We start from the raw sequence: 23,096 nt of genomic DNA on the forward strand, positions 1-23,096 counted from the left end.
CACGGCATTAATTCATTAGAGTTACACCTTAAAATCAATCTTTGAATCATAGCATATCTTAAAAATTATATTAATCAACTGAACACAAGGAGCTGGAATCAGATGCTCTTGAACTCGCTATGAACTAATAAAAAATTCACAAACGATTTTTTTTTCAAATTATTCACATAGATACACTTATGGACTCAAAAAAAATAATAATAAAGAAATAAATAAAAACACCGATAATTATAACTATTTCAAATGATGCGTAACTCAGCCGCACAATATTAGAATACTGAAATTTTGGATTCGTGAAGAAGTGATATACGATGAAGGTTTCAATATAAGTAACAGAAATTTTTCTATCGCGTCACTTTAACGTAACAACGTAACGTATTTCGCGATAAAGGCATCATTATCGACAATATTTACACAACCCTAACAGTTTAAATTTTGTCCCCCATACCAACTGCTTCTCAGTAAAGAGTTCGTATTTCTCTATCATTTCAGGAGGTTGGGAATTATTTGCGATAAAATGTCGAAGTGCAGCGCGAGGCTGACATGCGACCATCATTGAAATATTTGGGTATACCCGCAACATTTGGGCCCGAGAGAAACATGGATCACGTATTTTCAGGCTGAACAGCATCAATTAAAAGTTTTATGACCGTAACAAGGACGTGACAACATATGCCGAATCACTCGTGTATTATCTCACAATACACTTAGAATTTGTCAATTCATTCAAATCATCACTCCGTGTCATTTTGTCAAGTTTAGGACGTCCTCGTCCAAGATAACGCTGATGAACCGTCTTTGTCGTCCGCCGTTTTTTCGGAAACGAAAGACCCGTTTCACGCCACTTCTTATATTCGACGATCACTTCAGTAAACGCTCTTGTCAGTCTTCGCAGCTGTATTTCCATCGAAATGTTCACAAAACACTCGAGAACATGACTAATGTTCCACAAGATAAAAGGTCATGGACACAAATATTTCTGCCAATTTTGAAAAATCAGCAAAAAATCTGCTTAAAATCAGCAAAAAGATTGTAAGCTAGTCTAACTCTAAAAAATTGACCCTATAACTGCCCTGCCTACACAACAACTTGACCCCACAACTGCCCTGCCTACACAACAACTTGACCCCACAACTGCCCTGCCTACAGAAAAACTTTATACGAGCGAAGTTCTTTAACTATAAAGCTTATAAGGTAGAGGAAAGGCGGAAGATAGAGAGATTAAAAGTTAAGTCTCGAAAGTTTAGAGACGTAAGACTTCGATATATGAAAAAGTTTAGAAAAGCTGAAGAAAATCGACAACGGAGAAAATTGAGTACTTCGAAATTAACAAGACTTATTACCAGCATTTAGCAACAAGAATTACATGTTTAAAAGTTTTCATACATAGCAAGAAAACGTCATGCTTTATAATAGATTCAATGACATCATTCGAGATCTGATGTGTGGTCATTGTTAGTTAAAATCTCTTATCGTTGCTTTTTATTCAACATAGAAATGCTATGTTTAAAATAATAACGTCAAAATGTTACGTACAAAATACCACGTAACAAAAACGATGTATAAGAGCACGTAATACGTTGTAAACTAAGTTATTCGTTACTTTGCCGTGATTTTCATACACTCATAACTCTACATGAATAAGAATTATGTTAATTCTTTTACAGACAAAGCTGAATGATCTTCAAGCTTCTTCATAATCCTGCTAATTGAACAAATTTTTGGATAATATGACCGATTAATTTATTTGAGTGTACGAAGCGACCGTGCAGTTAAAGCGCTGTATACACATCGCCAGAATTTTCTGCAAACTTATAAAAAATGTGATTTTTTCAGCGTAGAGTTTTTTCAAGACATGGTGGTAACCTCTTTATACGTTCGGAAAAATTGATGACTGAAATTGTCTAAATATTGCAACAGTTTCTTACCCACAGCACGTTCAGAAAAAGGGCTTTGCATTGTAAAGCCCTATTAATGGGCTAAACTGAATCAAGATGACCGTCAGAAACACGAAAAGTGCATCGCGATTTGGACAATAATTCCTACATTTTTCTGAGCGTTGCCGACATATATGAGAGCGTAAGTTCAAGAGAGAAGTTTGCTCTTACAGTAGAACAAGTGTTTCATAAGATCAAGAAGATATGTACGAGGAATGCATTGGTTAAGATAAGGAAGAATAAACTATGCTATAAGATATTGCCACGGTTAAACTGCTAATAATATTTTCAATTGTCGCGATTATTCATCGCGTTTTGCAGCGCGAAGTGTACGCGATTTTAACATTTCAATTTTTATGAACACTATACAAATGTTTTCTCTAAGATACTTCCATGTACATTTGTTGATGTAATAAACATTTTTTTTATTCACATCATCCTTCACTCCTGGAAAATCGTGAAATAGAAAATTCCATAGGAGTTAATTTTAAAGCATAGTTATATTTAACGGCTTTCTAGCGGACTCGCCAAAGATATTGCGATTATTTATTGTAATACAAATAAACTTACTAAACTAAAGATCACATCGCAGGTATCAGAAAAGTAAAAAATTTTACCCCCAATACAAACTTTTCTCCTATATTTCCACCGAAATTAAGTAGGCTTTTTACCAAGAAACCCTCAACTCTAAACAAAAATTCAATTATAGAAAATTTTAATTAATTCATCAAATTTGGTAACAGTCACGTGAGAGCAACCATGAACACGCAAATGTTTCAACTTCATTCTAAACATAATTTCCTTCCGTGAAAAGAGGTGCCTGTACCGAATCATGTACTGAAAGTAACGATGCGAATCTTAAAATCATCAGCAAACGAGACTGATATCCTAGTTAAATCCTTAACTAGATCCTAGATTTGGATGGCATGTGCTTCAAGTTACTAGATTTCTAAAGTGTGGTTCAGCAGCATCGAGGCTCTACCTGCCACCGCAAACTTCAGTGGCGTAGAAAGGAAGTTTTTTGTAGACCCAATGTTCAGTCCCGTTGAGGAGGTGGCCAGTTTGATTGTCTTTACCAATTCCCTTTTTAGTTTCGGCACTGATTCTAGTTTCGTCCAAACCAGGGCTTTCACGTTCTGTTCTTTTTTGTAGTTTGCGGAATAATTTCCCGCAGTAAGGCTCGCCTTTAGCCAGTCGCTTGGCTTCGTAGTTACGTTGCAGCGTCTCGAGACGTTGCTTGTGTGCCGTCGCCGTGTGCATGTCCCGACGTCGCAGGGCCGTCGAAACGTCTTGCCATAAACGTCTGGACTCGCCTTCGTCTTGGGCCCTTAAAGGCCTAACTCTCTTGCGCGGCACGGGCTCCATCTTCGCTACGTCAAGAACCTCCACCATGTTGCCCTCAGAATCCTTCGAGTTTTGAGTCTCACATGAGGTTTTTGAGGTACTCAAATTTTCGTATCCCTCCGGATACGTGAAAGTTACACTCTTGTCCCACTCACCTCCAATTCTGCACAGAGTTTCTCCAGCAGGTCCCTTCACTTCTCCACTTACTCGGTGCAGGGAATTTCCATAAAAAGGCTTCGTGTGGAACACAACGTTGGCAGCGCAGCCTGATTCTGCACAAGCAAGCGTCACTCGGCCCCCTAATTCCGACCACGGTTCTGTGATGATACTGCGCGCGAAAGCTGATGGCATGGACAGACTGTAAGTTTCAGTGTTTGAAGATACCCCTGCCTGTTTAAAATTACTGGAAATATTTTCTGTGATCTCTTTATTCAACGATGAATTGCTTTCATCGATGTCCAATTGTCTATCGGGAATTCGAGATGAAGTTCCATGTTTCGGCTGCACATTTTCCCCTCCTCCAGCATCCAATCTTACCCACTCGTCCTCTTGAGCGGACAAAGGTCCCTCTGACGAGATTTCTTTGGCATTTCTAGATACAAATTCTGTTCTTTCTGTCTTGTCATCAGAACTCGTCAGTATATCAGAATTTTTAGGTGAGACTTTGTCGTGTGGTGTCCCTCTGGCTTGCGTTTCATCCGACACGCCTCCCACTGTCAGGGTGATGTCCCCGAGGAAGTTCACTTCGATGAAGGTACCCATGAACTTGGACCGGGTGTAAATATGACCGTTGACACACAGCTGCTTCTCTGGGCACTCGAAGAAGAATGCAGACACTGAAAAACCAAAGCAATCAGTCATATAATTCCACAGAATATTACCCGAAAAACAAGAGATAAAATTTTTGTACAAATGCTCAATAAGATTCTATGACATTTTGTGTAACGTCTATTTGTTTTCATTAGTGACACAGGTTAGTTTAACTACAGTAGTGAATTACAAAATTACCACATTAGAATTTAAGGATTACTACTAGTGGTACTTAGAAGTTTTTGGTGAATGATAATACAGCCCAGTACATTAATTATCAATAACAAAGAAGAAGCAGAAATTAATGAAAATAAACCAACGTTAGTAACAAGTACCTAACATTATTCAGTCGGTAAATTATAATCGTATTTATTCATGTTAAAATAGAATTAGTGATTATTAATAATAGAAATTATAAATATTAATGATGATTACTGCTGTAAATCAATAAGAAATGACATAATTACATTATAATAGAAATACGGTAATGGTCATTAATAATAGGAATTAGAGAATATTAATAATCATTAATAATAGGAATCACAGAATATTAATATGATGCTTACTGATGTAAATCAACAATAAATGGCATTCATACTACAATAAAATTATTGATCATTAATGATAGGAATTACCGAATTACAAAATATTAATGATAATTAATCATAGAAATTATATAATATTAATGATAATTACTGTTGTACATCAAGAAATAATGTCATACATACCTACTACAATAAAATTGATGATCATTAATGATAGGAATTATAGAATATTAATGATCATTACTAATAGAAATTAGATAATTTTAATGATGATTACTGCTGTAAATCAAGAAATAATGTATTACCAGGAGGGTGATGAGACACTTGCTCTGCGGCGAACCGTACGCTCACATAGTCAGGCTTCTCACGCCCGCCTCCTGATGCCTGGCTTACTGGTTGCTCCTGCTGTAAATAAATAAAATATTAATTAACTTAACTATAATTAAAATTTTTTGTTAAACATATGAATTGACGTATATAGTTAAAAATATATTTGATATTTACTAATGTTCAATATGATGCGAATATATAGACAGAATTTCGTAGAGCAACATCGTCGAAAATGTTTTTAAGTCGAAAGTTTTTCATACGGGGTCACCTATTAAACTCGAACATTTTTCATACGGGCCCACATATTAAACTCGAACTTGATTAATACGGACCCACCCATCAAATTCGAACGTTTTTCATACGAGCCCACCTATCAAACTGAAACGTTTTTCATATCAATTCCTACGTACGCTCCTATGTATGGGCCTCTCAATTTCTCAATACCTATTACGACGCTCTTAATTCGAGTAAATTTCCCCTGAACTCGAGTAAATGTACCCTGAATTCGAGTAAATTTACCCTGAATTCGAGTAAATGTACCCTGAATTCGAGTAAATTTACCCTGAATTCGAGTAAATGTACCCTGAATTCGAGTAAATGTACCCTGAATTAGAGTAAATGTACCCTGGATACGAGTAAATGTACCCGGAATTCGAGTAAATGTACCCTGAATTCGAGTAAATGTACCCTGAATTCAAGTAAATTTACCCTGAATTCGAGCAAATATACCCTGAATTCGAGTACATGTACCCTGAACTCACCAAGGAAGGCCTAGGCACCCGCCAGCCGCACTGGAAAGTCTCGCCGAGGACGGGGTTGTAGGGCTTGCTGGGGTGGCTGCCGCAGCGGCTCAGCTTCACGCTTGATAGATACCAGCGAACTACTGCTACCATGCGGGACTTGCTGCTACCACATGCCGCTATCCTGTGATGGTATGTCAGGGTTTAGAGGTGGGTTGGTGGTGTACAGGTAGGGGAGAAGGTATAAGGGTAGGGAAGAAGATATAAAAGTAGTTGAGTGAGAAAGTATAAGGGTAGGTGAAAAGGTAAACGGGTACCGTAGGTGAAAATAGTGAGAAGGTAAGGTAATAGGCAAGACGCTATGGTAATACCATGCATGTAGTATAGGTACCCTAGGTGACAGTGTCACCGTCACAAGCTAATGTTTTGGCGCTCAGAACAATTAAAAAGAATCTAACTTCACACGCCGGTAAAATAACAAATAAGTCTGAAATTACATAAAATTATGAGTACCCATAGTTATTCAATATTGAAGCAAAATAATTAGAATTTATACCTATGATAACAAATCATATGCACGATTCATAAGGAAGAATCTTACAATGCTAATCCTCGAAGGCATAACTTGAAATTCACGTGACAATATTATTATTAGACAATTATTATTATATTATTGTTATATTGTCTATTAAGACAATATAACATATCCATTTGTCTGTGTGAAGCCTCACTTCAAGAAGAGTTCAGGATGACCGATGAGGTCAGCGAACATCTCGAGGAGCGACCTCCTCTGCAGGACGAAGGTTGGCAGCGTGACTTTGGTCAAGTCCATGCCGAGGCGCAGCTGCGTCAGGAGGTGCATGATCACAGAGTGGTGCTGGTGGGTGCCTTCAGTCTGCGCGGCGCTGTCGTCGCACGTGGACGTGTCGTCGTCGTCGCTCTCTTCAGAGTCGCTCCCGGGGCGACCTTTGAGACGAGGACAACGTAAGATACAAAGGAACTTTGTCTGTGTTTGAGATATAAAAAGGCTAAATATTTATTCAATATATAATGGCTGATAGAAGAAAGAGTTCAAATGAAAAACTCTCGGAAGGATTCGGATGATGTGGAGTTAGCATGACAGAGAAAAACGTTACTCATTGAAAACGTTATAGGCTCGTGAAATAAATTCCCAGCAGGAGAAGAAAATGTCCCTCTCACAAGGACCTGAGAAAAATATACATCCTGTGTGATGTGACGGATTATTACATAAGTAACAAATAAATGTTTCTGTTTCTAAGAGGAATATTGCGTGTCATTGATAGTCAAAAAAAATGGCGGGTTGAGAGCATACCAAAGTCCACCATTTGCCCAAAGAGGGCATACCAAAGTGTTAGTGAGATAAAAGAAAGTAGAATACAGAACAGCAAACGCTATTTGTGATTCATGTAAATTTGCAACAGGAAATGCTGTTTGTTATTCATCTTTCATCTAAATGAAAAACATGCGGAAAAAACACAAACTCGCTCACGAAGAACCGTCGAAAATTCGAAAGCATTCGAAATAAAAGAATGGCATATGCAGAAACCATATAGACAAACAAAATAAACAGCAATGAAAATAATTATCATAGAATGAATCCCAAAGCTAGTTTTTAACAGCCACTTTGTCACGTTATAAAGTGTAAATAAAAGTTAAGAGAATGAATAAATATTTGAAAACCGCCCAATTCCATCGGCAGATAAACTCCATTAACAGATGGACTTCATCAAAAGATTTAAGACGACAAAATTATACTGAATATACAGGAGTAGAAACGCATCGCTTTAATTATTAATAATCTAAACAGGTAGCACACGGCAACGGAATTCATGACTGAATTATAACAATAGCGATATCATTCCGTTATTAAAATTCAAAATACAAGATACAGACAAAAGTTCTATGAAGTTTGATAAGTCATAATTAGTTAATTGTAATGATAAGTTTCCAATAATTCTTTTGTTCATTTATTCAATTGCTTGTTATGAGGGTAGATTAGTGTAATGAAAACAAATGTATATAGTTTGCACAATCACCCAATGATATCAGTAATGATGATTTAAATGATTCTAGCTTATAAAGCATTAACTTCCACGTAAGTAACTCAAAAAATCATCTGAAAATAATCGGATTAGATACGTTACTTTCAGCAAAAACTTACGACATAAGGAAAAGCAAACGATGAAGCTGATTGACCTTCTATGTATTCTTAGGATAACTGTACAGGTTTGTGTGGAGAAATCGAACGCTACACAGACTACACATATTGGCAATTACTGTACCTACTCGAATGGAACGATATACAAACTACACAAAAATTGGTAGGATTACAGTACCGTCTCGTGTGGAAGTAATCGAGCAATATACAAACTACACAAAGACGTTTGTGGCTCGCGAGAGATCAACTCGAATAAAAATATTTTAAGCTCAAGATTTACCCCATAAAGGTTTACAAATTTAAATATCCTGTACAAAGAACTTGTACAACTCATGAATGATCTGTATAAAGAACGTATAGAACTCATGAGTGGTTTGTATATGACACTGCATCCATGACGTGAGCCTCAACAACATAATTCCGAATAAAACATAATCATAAAATTTTCGTTAGGCAGCGACTTATGGCTAACATACGTGGGTAGATTCTGTTTTAAAAAGTCTAAATTTTATGAATTGCTCTTAATTTTTAATTTATTCTTTTAAAGCTCCAGTGATTCATTAGATTAATTAATGAAGACGCATCCATAACTCAAGACAGAAAAATTAGCAAAGTAAACAATATTGAGGTTTGTTTCAAGCATTAACTAGATCCACTTGCAAAACTTAATTAATCAAGCGCGCAATTTCATTCATTCTGCAACCTATGCTGTAAGAAAATCCAACCTCTACAAATGGAAAAGATTGCTTTCGAAATCGAAAACAATCGAGCAATGGATGTATTTAAAATCAATAAAAGTATTTAACTATGCATATGATAAGAGAATAACATCAGCCGTGATATTTATTGATATAACGTGAAGACAGCCGAAAACAAGCATGAACGGAAATGTTTTCGTTGAAATGTGCGTTTCCATGAAATGTTGAAACGGGTGTTCAACAAAAATGTTTTCGTTGAAACGTGCGTCGTGAGAGACACGACATTAAACGAAACCAAAAACGTAACATTAAACACAATCAACTTTGGAAATTCAGCCCTGAAATAAGACCACAAAAATCTGGGCTAAAGAAGAATGATTTGCGATGCTTAGCATGACAGACATTAAAACTATAAATTCAATGTCACAAAGAAAAAAAATCCGATTTTATGTGTAATTTGAGATATGTCACCAAATGATATAACTTTAAACTAATCCATAAACTATTATATCGAAACAATTACAAATTAATAAGGTTTCTTTTCCTTTGACTGTAATATTTGTCTACCAAAAAATTGATTCAAGGTAAGAACTGGCTCAGTCCTAAATACAGTTTGCAATATTACGGAACTGCTTAACAGATATCAGTTCTAGGGTGCACAGCTTCGTAATTTGCTACTTGCATGTACAAGCACTGTGTTCACGAAACACGGAATCTATACGAACCACGCACAATCAAGACCATTTTACATTCAAGGGTACACATGATACGTGCACTATCACGACATGATATGATGATTGTTCTCATTACCTTCACAAACACCACCACTAACTCTACTACATATTTCTGAAAGACGTGAATAGCCCTGCTTTGAACTCATAGATACAACGTGATTATGCAATATTTTTTAGATGACATCTATTTCGTGATTTTTCGGCTAGAATACAGCAATAAAATATAACTATAACAAATTGAAACCGATTATAACAGAAATCGATGATTTAAAATCAGGGTTCTAGATAATGATTAGCGACAAGGTTTGGGGCATCCTCGTACGTTCTGGAAATCTGGTCCCTGGGACACAAGGTTAGTCCCTGGGACACAAGGTTAGTCCCTGGGACACAAGGTTAGTCCCTGGGACACAAGGTTAGTCCATGGGACACAAGGTTAGTCCCTGGGACACAAGGTTGGGCCGAGGGACATAAGGTTAGTCTCAGGGACACAAGGTTAGTCCCTGGGACACAAGGTTGGGCCAAGGGACACAAGGTTAGTCTCAGGGACACAAGGTTAGTCCCTGGGACACAAGGTTGGGCCGAGGGACACAAGGTTGTCTCAGGGATACAAGGTTGGTCCCAGGGTCACTAAGTTGGGCCTAGGGCCACTAAGTTGGGCCTAGGCCCGTATGAACAGTTCAACACCAAACACAAGAAGCAGTACACGCCTGTCCACTGCAAATCAAAATATTGAAAATATATTGCTATAAATATTTCATACAGTGTGTGACGGAAATCAGGATGTTGATACACTGAGCTTCGAGTGTATGTATATTATGACTGTTATATGATACGTATGATAGTGTTGTTTGTTATATATTATGATTGTTGTTGTTGTGCAGTTTTGGCGTCGTTAGATTGTTAGAAAATATTGTGATTTGTGCGCACTAGGAATAAAACCAGTAATTTTGCTACAGTGTTAATTAAACACTAAGCGAGTTCCTTTTTGAATGTGAACAACGTTCGAGTTAACTCCTGGTTATAATTGAAAAATTTGATAGCGCCAATAATGGCATCTTCAATGAGCGAATAAGTAGAGCATGAAAGTATTACTTTAATGGATTATCTTCGTATTATTGTTAATTTAATGCGCTACTTACACACACTAGCAAACATAGCATTTACTTACACGCTGCAATCGCACTGTAAGGTGACAATGTTGAGACCATTCGTCCCTGGATTTTTACTCATCGATATCTTCCTTGTTGAAAGATAATCTCCTGCACTTCGATATGTTCATAAACATCTCCTTGTTAGCCCTTCCCTGTTTATCAAGTCACGCCCTTGGTGACGTCGAATAGCGAAGCTATATGAACTCTGTCTCAAGCGATTAACTTCGGTCTCGAGCGATTATAAATAATAAATAATAATCAGTCTTGGGCGAGGACCGCTACGGTATACCCCATTGCTCCTGTCCATGTCAAACAGGACAGTAACGCTAGCTCAACGTCTGAGTAGAGAACACTAGGATATACTCTAAGACTTAATAAATTCTTACTTTAACTGGACGCCGAAGACATCAGTGTTAAAGATCCAAAATATAACCTTATTTTATCCTAAACTGTAAGCCGAACTTTAATAATCCCAAATAATACTATATAATCCTTTACGCTGTTCCTCAATATCCTCGGACCACGCTACAACCGGACCAACCCTCAACTCTTACTTAATTACTATACATAAAAGATGTGTACAGAAAAGTACATATGACAGTACACAATATCCCGATGAACCAGCTACTAATTTTGTTCGCATTTCGGCTCAATGTACAATGTAGTACAATGCTAACGATCAGCCTCGATAGTCAAATCCTCAGGAGTGATGTTTCCAAACTTCTATATTTTAAATTATTTAAGAATATGACTATACACAGGAAGATACAAAGGAGTTTTTTAAACAGGCTATAATATTAATCATAACAACTACAACTAAATTAAAAGCTAAATGGCAAGTTATATCAATATGTGATTGACCTGGATTTGTTTGTGCATTTCTATAACCGAAATTACATTTATTATTTAACAGCATCTACAATTTAGGCAGAAATAACATACCTAGCTAACAATTGACTAACAATTATTTATGAGAAGGAAATTTGTTCCGAATTAATGGCATATTCTCTCTCGATGAACCGTTAAATACTGACAAGTTAATTATGAGATCAATTGTTGTATCCGAGCTTAGATTAGTTATTTTTCTAATAGCTTACAAATTTCAATCAAATAACCTCAATATATGATCACCGAGAAATTCTAAATAATTATTTTTTCCACGGGTTTTCTTACAGCAAAAACAAGTCAAGTTACGTAGTTCAGACCAGCTATAAGCCCACAATTTTCCGAAGTAATTACTTTTTCCACTGGTTTTCTTACAGCAAAAATGAATGAAGTTACGTCAGTTCAGACCAGCTATAACATCACAATTTTCCGAAATAATTATTTTCTTCACGGGTTTTCTTACAGCAAAAATGATTCAATTTACGTCAGTTCAGACCAGCTATAACCCCACAATTTTCCGAAATAATTATTTTCCTCACGGATTTTCATACAGCAAAAATAAGTCAAGTTACGTCACTTCAGACCAGCTATAACCCCACAATTTTCCGTAATAATTACATTTCCCACTGGTTTTCATACGACAAAAATTAGTCAAGTTACGTCAATTCAAACCTGCCATGTAACCCCACAATTTTCCGAAATAATTACTTTTCCCACGGGATTTCATATAGCAAAAATGAGTCAAGTTACATCAGTTAGACCAGCTATAAACCCACAATATTCCGAAATAATTACATTTCCCACGCGTTTTCTAACAGCAAAAATGAGTCAAAGTCACATCAGTTCAGACCTGCGATGGCGTTACTGTGCAGCGCGTGACGGGAGATCGTAGGCAAGGTGGCAGACTCTGGGACTCGGAGCGCAGATTCATCGCCACCATTCACGCAATCTGTCATGAATTATAACAATTAATGAAGGGAAATCGGTTGTGATGTATCATTGCCACAGAATATACCATCCCTGTTTGAATTACGAGCTGGCAAGATTCCCGCCATTTGGAAAAACATCATAATAAATACTGCCAAGCCCGGGAAACTTATAGATTAGGACTCATCCTGCCGCCCCATCTTTTTCCTCTGCCCAGCAGTACAAATTTTGCAGCTGCTTTTAGTCCCACACCTTCCAACCTACCTTGCCCAACATGGTTCCAAACAAAAGGTTACTCAAAAAGGAAGTTCTACTCTGACGAGAATCGAGTCCACTGGCAACGTTGCTAGAGGCAGGCTGTCGTCCTGCAATTAACCCCAGAACGCAATCCCCTTTTCAGAGCAGTTAACATAGGAATTTCCCATAGATCCTTGATTTTCTATGCACTCTTTAGCCATACCGTTTACGAGTCCTCCCCGGGGCGTATTTTGCTGAGCTTTTGTGCGTCTCCAATTGATCTGAAGCTAATAAATTAGACTTAACATCCAGTAAATCCATCGTCACGCTTTTTACCCCTGACATATATCAATCACGCACACATCCTTCCGCCGTAATCTGTTACGGCAAAATCCTTCAAGAAAATAAAGAACCACAAGAACCCTACGAATTCTAGAAGCGCATGCTGGTACAAATTGGGATTATCGAAGGCGGACATCGTTGCCGCCTACCGGACCATTGATAGTCCAATCCTCAACTACGCAGACCCAAACTGTTACCCCATAGCTTCTCGCACCACCATTGCAGGCCTTCAAACTATACAGAACTCTGTCCCTCGTTTGGCCATCGGATGCCTCAAAATGGCTAAAATGGACTTCCTTCAACCGCGTAGACTTTGCATGTCCACAGTTCCTTGTACGCACCCTCCAGCCCTCTCATCCCACTATTCGTATGATTATTGCCCCCTCTGAAAGCTTCCCCTCAGGTCCAGCCTCAGCCGCAACCCTCAGTGTCTCCTCAGCGGGAGACTTAGCGTCTCCTCAGACTTCCTGGACGGCCTCCCGGCTGGCCCAGCTCCCTTCTCTTCCAGTGGTGGCCCTCCCACGCCCACCACCTGAGCCGCCCCACGAGCGCGTATGAAGTCGAAACAAGAAAACCAACAACTTGTCTACCACCTAGACTTACCTCATAAACATCTGGAATCAAAAACTATCAAACTTATAGTTACAGACTGCGTTTCAATGATTTCATTCTTCGTTGAATGTGTCTTGCACAATGAAGCCTTCATCATCGAAGCATCAAATAGATAGAATAACTGATATTTTAACGATGTCACATGATTGCTTGAATCGCAAATTCACTAGAAATTTAAAAGCGAAGAAAACTTCACAAAAATTCAGCATATCTCTATTGAAAACGTTTTCAATAGAGATATGCTATATTTTTGTGGAGTTTTCTTCGCTTTTCTCTTTCTTTTCAATTTCCTGACATTTGAGAACACAGCTCACCTGACATGACGTGTGACGGTGACCCAGAGCTCGAGGTCGTCAATTCATCTCGTCTTGGGACTTCAGAACTGACTTCTGCAGCTCTGTCCAGCGTCCTTTGGTTCTGGACGTTGATCCCAGGCGCTCCTTCTGACGTCCTTTGGTTTTGAATGTTGCCATCAGGCGTTTCCTGCAGGAGCTTTTGGTTACGGACGTTGGTATCATGAGGTCCTTCTAAGGATCTAGCCTTGGTGGCCACAAAAGGGCGCTGAGTTTCGTCTTGCTGCTGCTGCGCCGCCCTCGGGAGGGATGGAGACGACGCGTTCAGAGATGAGGTCTGCGTGAGAGGCGCGTGTATTGTGTCCGTGTAAAATACGGAAGAACGTTGGCTGGGGTTAGGGGAGTGGGGGGCTGTCCTTGTGGGGGGTGACGACCGTGTGATAGGGGAGGCTGCTCTCGGCCTGCACGAAATACAGAATGCAATTCAACATTTTTTACGTGTAATCGCTTTATTGAAGTTTTACATGCTTGATAGTCAAAATTTACTTGAATAGGTAATGCAGATACAACGGCACGAAGGCCACGTTTTTCATATACTGGCGTACTGAAAGCGTTGATTTCCTGCCCAGTCAGATAGTTAAGAGTCAAAAAGTGAGTTAAAATAATGAATTATAGCGCGACAGTGAACACGATTTTATAAATAAAATTTTTATTGTTTTACAAGTTTAAAGCGATTTTTTTAAAGTTTTGTGCTGATGTAGCATGAATTTTCTCGGATTCCATTGTTCAATTGCTGATTAGTTTTTTTTTGGCACAAAGATTCCTACACAATATTTAGATGATCTTATCTTTTTTACAAACTGCCTAATTACACAAAAGGGTCCCAGTCCCACAGGGGGACATCATAGTCCCAGTCCCACAGGGGGACATCATAGTCCCAGTACAGTCCCACAGGGGGACATCAAAGTCCCAGTCCCACAGGGGGACATCATTGTCCCAGTCCCACAGGGGGACATCATAGTCTCAGTCCCACAGGGGGACATCAAAGTCCCAGTCCCACAGGGGGACATCATTGTCCCAGTCCCACAGGGGGACATCATAGTCCCAGTGCCACAGGGGGACATCAAAGTCCCAGTCCCACAGGGGGACATCATAGTCCCAGTCCCACAGAGGAGGCAGGCATCCCCATCAACAGAACGAGGGGAACATGGGGATGCGATCAAGCAAAACTTAAGTTCATGACAAGATAAAGAAGGAATTCCATTAATTACACAAAAGGGTATAAATATACATCAAATAAAAGGGTCCCAGTGAAAATTTACAGACGCGTCAGCTTCTGATTTGGAGTACCAGAAGCTGGGGGCCTGGGGCGACTCTAAATTTTGTTAGGGGGTTGGACTGAAGTTTGTGGTTTGAAAAGGGATAGAGGATTTAGTTTGTTTGAAAAGGGGTTAGCGGACTTATAAGAATAAGTGTCTGTGAAAGGGGTTGGTGGGGATTTTGGTCTGTAAGAGGGGATGAACGGGATAAGAGAAGATTTCGGTCTGCAAAAGAGGGTAGGGGTGTGAAAAACAATTGCGGTCTGTGAAAGGGGATGAAAAACAATTATGGTCTGTGAAATGGGATGAAAAACTATTAGGGTCTGTGAGAGGTGATGAGGGTATGAAAAGGAATTGAGGTCTGTGCGAGCTGATGAGGTATGAAAAGTACAGGGGAATTCAAGAGGGGATGACGAGGGACGTTAATGACGCACATGAGGGGTGAGGGGCGGCGGGTGAAGGCATCAAAAGAGGTGCGGCGTCTGAGGCGACTGGGGGACCGCCCCAGCAGGGGGGATAACCCTGCTCTGGGGGGCGCTGAGAACCTATATTATAATAGTGATGTGTGAAGTAGGGGAGGAAATAGGATATTTGAAGGGAAATTGAAGAAAATAAAAAAAATCAGTAAATTAGGGCATGAAATAGGGGAGGAAATAGGATATGTGGAGGGAAATTGAAGAAAATTATGAAAAAATCACCAAATTAGAGACATTTTAGATATACTATGAGTAGAATTATAGAATGTGAGTGAAATTAGAGAAATGCACAATTCTACAAAAATTGTGGAAAAAATACACAATTTCACAACTTGGGGGGGAAATAAGCAACTGGAAGAAAAATATTATTGAAGTAGAAATATTAATTCAATGGGAAGAAATATGAACAAAGCACAGACAAAAGATTTTCTTAGAGGTAAAGCAAGGGTAAAGTTATATTTGAAAGCAGATGGAATATATCATTCAATCACATAGTATTTATAATGAAAGTAGAAAGGCTGTATGAATAATATGGGATGAATTTGGGATGGATGCAAGACAAAAGTAGGATTAAACTGGGATGAATGTGATACGAATGACAAGATGTAACCAGTTTTAGATGAACAACAAAAAGAACAATACAATTACTTATACTTATATAACAATATAAGTAAATAAGAATGGACAGAAACTCTATGAAGTCACATAGAATCAACAACCAGCAGCATTACTAGCTCACATGCAAATAATGTCAACATTCATCATTCAGGAAGAACGGATGTGTGTTTCTAAGATAAGTCATAGTATGATGAGTTTATTGATATTGATTAATGATTAATTTGCATCACATGAACGGTATATAATAGAAAAAAGTTTATATTGACAGCGATATAATAGGAAACAAATGCACACAATGAGGTGATAACCAAATGAAGGGAATAAAAGAGATAAATATAATATTATATTTTATTATATGAAGGAGACTGGAGGAATGGTAGAAAAAAATGGGCAAGGTAAGCTAGAAATGATGAATATAAAAGGATGGGGAGAGGGAGGGAGGAGGGCCAAGGGAGGGAGGGAGGAGGGCCAAGGGAGATGGGAACAACACAGAACATTTAGAAGGCACATCAACTACACATGTAATAACTAGGAAAACTGGGACAAAACTAACAATATGAAATAAAAATGCCCTCTCCGCATGGTATAGCATAAAATTTTATACCTTTTGGAGAGGGAATTTTCATCTTAAAATTTGTAAATTTTATACATTTTCTTTACTGAAATATTTGCAAGACTGATCAACCAGCACAGTTTTCATCCCAAGTGCTGTATAAGATGCCAATTTTACAGTAATAAAATATATAAAAATACTTTTTAAGAAAGATTCCAGGATATTATATTAAAATTTAAATAGGGTTGGTCTAAACTCTAAAGTTAAGGGCTTCACATAGTTTAAAAAAGGAGTTTAAATACGTACTCTGTGCAAAATAATTTGGATATCTCACCAGCCTAAAACTTGCAGGCAGAGTTAGGTACTCTAAACTCTCCTTCATGAGTCTTTTGACAAAAAATATTCAATAATGTAGTGAGTGCAAAAAAAGGCAGTGAACACTTATATGTTCCTTCGAAGTTGTTATCCTATAAAAAATATTTAGAATGGATTAAATTAAATCTAAACAAATAATTAACAGCTAAAAAGAGGTACAAATTTCTCTAAACATTTAATGGAGAAAACGCATGCATGCTGAGACATTGATTTTGTTAATGCACATTAAGACAGAATATGAACTAACATAACAGTTTTTAGACAATGCCATTTTCAGGGACCAAGCATAATAATGAAAATCATGTACTGCATAATACGATAGTAAATTTGAGAACAGGATGAAGTGGAAATTTATAAGTTTTTTCCAAGAAAATGTTAATCTATTTTTCATAATAAGATAATTGCAGAAATAATCTTGATTAAGATTAAAATCAACAGACTTCGATTCTGAAATAAAGATAATATTTGCCAAATTTTCTGAAAAAAAGTCAGATTCCCACAGAAAATTAAGAGAAAAAAGTAAAGATTCAACAAAGCTATCATTCAAGGAAATAGAACTCATATTTACGTTAATGACATAAGTCAAGGTTTACTCTGAGCTTTACAATAAAAGTTTATTTACAAAAGCTGTTCCAGTTATGCCCACAAATGCAAAACAAATTTCTTGGGCATTTTAAGAGAAAAGTAAGGAATTTCCTCCCTAGAAAAATGTAGGATAAACATTTGACTTGGGAAAATTAAACGGCTGCTAATGAAACAAGGTATGACTGAATGCCATTATTAATATGCAGGAATGCCATTATTGATATGCAGGAATGCTGACCTGTGCTGCAGCTGCTGCTGTTGCTGCAGCACGCTCAGGCAGCTGTCGAGGCACAGCACCGTAGCGTGGCTTGTTGCTTTGAGCAGCAGCAGCTGAGGCTCGCTGCAGTTCAGGCCTCCTGAGGTAATGATAAACTTTCATTTGCTTTTGCCGAAATTGAGAACAAGAATAAAAAACTAGGAAAAGGATTTTCTCATGTACAAATTTATGAAAAGAATGTTAGTTTTCAAATACAAGTGACTTAATTAAACACAAACAGTTCACACAATATAGCACAAACTTCAGGGTTCCTCATTGAATTATACACGAGACACAAAATAAGAGTAATTACACATCCATTTCTAGAATCTACATCACATTAAAATAAAATTTCGCCCAAAAATATTTATTTTTGTTTAATTTTGGACCTTTTATCATAGAAGCTATTAAATTTCTAAAAATAATTGTTGAATTATTCTGAAAATAATTGTTGAATTATTCTAAAAATAATCATTAGTCGGCGCAATAATTACCGTAGGAAGGCAGGTCCTCAACAGCAGCGGCCAGGCTGCTGTGTTGTCTGTGCGCAGACTGCAGCAGTTCACTGACTTGTGTGAAGGCGTCCAGCACAGCAAGACCACCCAGACTTCCTCCTACTCCCCCATAATGTTGGGGCTCTACACCCGTGCCCTGGGTGTTATTGGAGTGGGTGTTGGCAGTGGGATAGCTGGAGTTTGGAGCGTGTGCACCAGATTTGGACTGGGGGTTTGTGAGAGATGAGGGACCACTTGAGCCTCCGTTTCCAACTCGACGTTCACGAGAAGGAAAGGCTGAGTGATGCTGGAGCAGGGAAACAACTTGTAAGTTCAAATTAGATGGCAATAAATAATTAAAATAGTTGTTCTATCACAGTAATGCTTAAAAAATCTCAGTACTATTATGGTCATAACAATAACCGAGCATCAATTTCAAATGAAATTGCTAGATTGGTGATTTAAAAAATTGATAGTTACTCTAGATATTGCTGCAAAAATTAGTTTATCATTCTATTGCCCTTTATATTTCCAATAAAACTGAAGAGTGAGGTAGAACAAAATTCCATGAGACACACAGAAGTAAGATAGGTAATAAGCAGCAAATTGATGGGGCTGGTTAGAAACCCACCTAACAATGTTATATACGTACCTAACATATTATAATATATAGTAGGTTATATAAAAACAATAGCTTCTAAATCTGAACCATTACTATAGGAGTCTTACATGAGCGATGGCCCGTGTGTGCATCTCAGCAATGACCCGAAGTCTGTTGAGCCACATTTGTCGATCTTTAGTGTCCAGAGCCCGCAGTTTGTATGCCTCTCCTATTAACAAGGAATCAAAATGTTAACAATTAACACATAAATACAATGTATTTGTACACTTATGCATGTAAGCCTATCAATTTTCAACAAGATAACTGACCTGGAATAAAACTTAATTAAACATAACAATTAATAACTTTTGTAAATTCTGTACAAATTCATCTTGGTAGGAGAATATGCTTCAATTGCATTCTCACAAGTATACAATGGGTAAAAAATACTTTGTGTTTCTATTGTGGACATAATTTTCTGATATAAAATGTATGGTCAACAAATAAAAAGCCTTGACACATTATCGGTTACCGTATACAGTATCATGGGGATAATTAAAATTGAATACAGGTTACATGAAATTTAATATATATGAATTCTAGAAGCAATTCTTCTTTTGACTGGGGCAAGAAAAAAATTCTTATGATCTTAAAAAATTATATGATTAACAAATCTTTCTTTGATATTAAACTTGCTTCTGTTTTCCCCCCCCTTCCCCCCCCCCTAATAATCAGTAGTACCAGTACCACTGCCAGTGCTATCAACTGAATGACTGTCAATGTATGCTCAAATCACTTTTTATAAGTTTGTAATCATTATTGAAGAACAAAAACAATGTTAAAGACTTGAGTACCTATACTGGAAATTAAGTACTTTATTCTTCTCACTTCAATTTTCCCTCTGAAAACGCATACCGTATGTAGCACATTGACTTACCACTGGCAGGAGAAACAGTGAAGGTTTGACAGTCTTCATCACTGGGAGAGATGACTGCACCTGCTAGTTGAATACTTCCTCTTGCTCTAGAGGGCAGATCATGTTCACTCTGCACACACATAGGAATGTATTTTAGTTTAGTATAGATAACAAGAGGTAAACAGAATTTAACCCCATTTTTTCAACATTTAGTATATTTAATGTGAACATTTTTCAAAAATACTTTGACTTTTGAGTCAGCTTTTTCTTCAATTTAGAATTGTAAGGCTCAATCTTAGAGTTTCCGAAACAATTAAATGTTGGATATTTTGACCAATGGTAATTAGTCTGCCCTAAATATCAGGCTTGCATGGAGCTTCAATTACCCAACTGGAGTTACTCCAAATGAGGTTTGCATTTACCCACTTACCCTTACCCACTTAAAAGCCAGATTTTTGATAACCCAGAAATAAATAAGAATTTAACAAACTATGGATACAGTAGATGATAATACTCTAACTATACTTAATCACTTTATTCTTTGTCAGTGCTATAGAAAGAAGCTACTACCCTATTGTCTTATTTATTGTTATTTTTTTGAACAAATATCAATGCATAGGAATTTGAACAAGCTGAAAGTAGAGATTTAGCATAGCCATAGAGTGAGCTAATTTAAATCATTACCTATCTTCCTCCATTTTTTTGAAATATCAATTTAAACCTGGGATTGTAGAAAAAAAGTTGTGCATGCTAAAAGTCTGAAATTATAGATGTATATTAAAGATAGGTACTATTTTGTTTTGGATTCTAAAACTACAGAAAAACACTACAACACTAACTACACTAACTGTACTAAAACTACAGAAGTAAACTTGAGTAAAGTAAGTGTTAAAAATCATACCCAGTAAGTTACATAAACGGTAAGTCGTATTTACTACTCAAATAATACTGGATTAATAGTCATGCTGTGCCTACTTAATCCTCATGAGAAAATAGTATTTTCTTTGTTGAATGCGCCTTGTTTGCAGCTTCAAAATGAGTCTAAACACATTGCAATTAAAGTGAAAAATGATCTATACATTTAATTTGTCGATGTAGTCTTTGTAATTTTTTTAAAAAAATCTTCATATCATATAATTTGCAATGGTTTTATGCAAAAACTAGAACATGCACATACATGCGGTTTAATGCATTAGATGCGGCTGATGCGCGGTCATGCGCCTTTTCTGCAGCAGTGCAGCTACAAAATGAGCCTAAAAACAGAAGAACCAAAATTGCATATTTTTGAGCCTAAGATGCTCCCCTTAATGGAAGAACATAGCATGCAAGTTGTAACAAGAAGATGAATTTTAATTTGCTCAAAAATGCTTTTCAAGGGCCATCATGGCTAAAAGTAAATGATGTCTTATATGCCTTATATGAAATCAAGGCTTAAAAACATCTTTGTAGGTACAAGATTTGTAGTGAACTAGTAAAAATGAACATAGGGTAAACGCGGTATATTCCAACATCGTGGGTAATTCCGTCACCTCTTTAGTTTTTCCTTTATATTAAGCTTTGTTTTAGTTCCATGTGTTCGTTGATGGTTGAAATGGTGACGTCATACATTTGCATGTCAAACTACTGCCAAAACACTAGGTCTTGGCCATCTAGCGGGAAAATATTGAGATCCAAAGAGAGACAATGCATGCTACCCAGTGAGATCATCGAAAAATGTGTCAAATTTGACAGTTGACCTTGCTCTACCAAGCGTAATTAAGTAGTGTTCAATATTCATTAGTGTTCTAATTCAAAGCCGTGTTGTATTCCAATACAGCTCACACAGCAAACAGAATTTGAACATGTGGATGACGGCATTACGTATCAGTAGAATTTGAAGCGCGGACGGAATACGCCTCACCACGTGCTGAATATTGCCACACACTGTGACGGAATATAGGGATTTGGTAGGTTTCCATTCTAACGGCTTTTAAATAAATATGGCAACATTTTGTGACGTTTCGTTGTTGCTGACACGTAGTGCAAGGTTTTGAGAGTCACATAAAGCAAACAGAACTTGAGTAACGCATACGGTTAGCCTATTTTTTTTATTGTTTTTCATTTCTCGATGCGTCCTTAATGTGACAGAATATACCGCGTTTACCCTATAGTTCAAAATTCCAGTATTGACTTTGAAATTGTAATTTGCCAGTCAAGAGTTTTCCAATTCCAATTTGGAATATCAGACACAATTTTCTGAAAATGATGAAATTTCAAGTGATTTCAAGAAAATGGTGGTTGAAAAGAAACTAGGTTCTTTTTCTTTTTTAAAATTGAAGATAATGAGAAAAAGACCATAGAAATAGTTATGGGTCAAATTTACATTTTGTCTGATTAAGGTGCCGTGGCTTGCTGGGCAAATGCTGGCTTCTGCCCAATTTTATAGTAGCTACTTAGGTTCTAGGTAAATTGAAAATTCTAATATAGAATATGAAATGACAAATAATTTAAATCAGTGTAATCAAATACTAGAATGAAAAACTCACCACGCTTCTATACTTCTGAACAAGAAAGGTTTACAGCAAAAAAGGTCATGCAATAATGAAAACCATGATTCACTCACCAGATAATAATGGAGTGTGCCAAGTTCAGGGTTTAAAACAAACCATCTCGTCTGCCAGCCTTTGACAACATTTGTAAATTTGATTAGCTGCCCTTGGTAAGGCTGTCTCAATTTGTCATCCATTTTATTTAAACCTACAGATAATTACTAATGCAAAAAAATGATAACTAGACAATGTTTACTTCATTCTGAGTAAGAGCTCCCATAGGACCCATGTATAAACCAAGGCACTCGCAGTCGAAAGGCGGAACGTTTATATGCGGACGTGGACTGTTTGAAATTTCAACAGCTGTTTACATAAACAAAGTAAATTGCGTTCCAGCTTCGCAGTTCAACTTCTAAAAATTCGTACATAGAAATATTACAGTAGATCAATAATTATTTCATACTTTTCAATCTTATCTGAACGAATTTTTTATAACAAATATGTAAAAATTGTTCGGTGATCATCAGCGTATACGAATTTGTAGCGCCAAGACCACACTTTAAATATTTGATAATTTAGAAGGTGTCATCTTACAGTAAACATTTTCTATC

General features: G+C 37.2%; 1 protein-coding gene across 1 annotated transcript; it reads right to left on the reverse strand.

Annotated features, from left to right (window-relative positions):
* Positions 1-169: 169 nt before the first annotated feature.
* On the reverse strand, positions 170-22,798 carry LOC108675489 (oxysterol-binding protein-related protein 11). Its single transcript, XM_018163515.2, has 11 exons — positions 22,560-22,798; positions 19,979-20,087; positions 19,170-19,270; positions 18,441-18,747; positions 17,929-18,046; positions 13,786-14,225; positions 12,204-12,302; positions 6,438-6,672; positions 5,728-5,890; positions 4,942-5,041; positions 170-4,117 (listed from the first exon to the last, which is right to left on the reverse strand). The coding sequence occupies exons 1-11, from the start codon at positions 22,680-22,682 to the stop codon at positions 2,916-2,918; spliced, it is 2,997 nt and encodes a 998-aa protein (XP_018019004.1). The 5' UTR covers positions 22,683-22,798; the 3' UTR covers positions 170-2,915.
* Between the last annotated feature and the right edge of the window lie 298 nt (positions 22,799-23,096).

Source organism: Hyalella azteca, unplaced genomic scaffold (genome assembly GCF_000764305.2).
Source record: "Hyalella azteca isolate HAZT.00-mixed unplaced genomic scaffold, Hazt_2.0.2 contig5114, whole genome shotgun sequence".
NCBI lineage: Eukaryota > Metazoa > Arthropoda > Malacostraca > Amphipoda > Hyalellidae > Hyalella > Hyalella azteca.

Excerpts from the sequence above, each read along its gene's own strand:
- LOC108675489 (XM_018163515.2), bottom strand. The coding sequence starts at position 22,682 with ATGGATGACAAATTGAGACAGCCTTACCAAGGGCAGCTAATCAAATTT. Across the intron at positions 18,047-18,440 it reads TGAGGACCTGCCTTCCTACG|GAGGCCTGAACTGCAGCGAG; the intron begins GTAATTATTGCG and ends TCATTACCTCAG. Across the intron at positions 6,673-12,203 it reads GCACAGTAACGCCATCGCAG|GTCGCCCCGGGAGCGACTCT; the intron begins GTCTGAACTGAT and ends CTCGTCTCAAAG.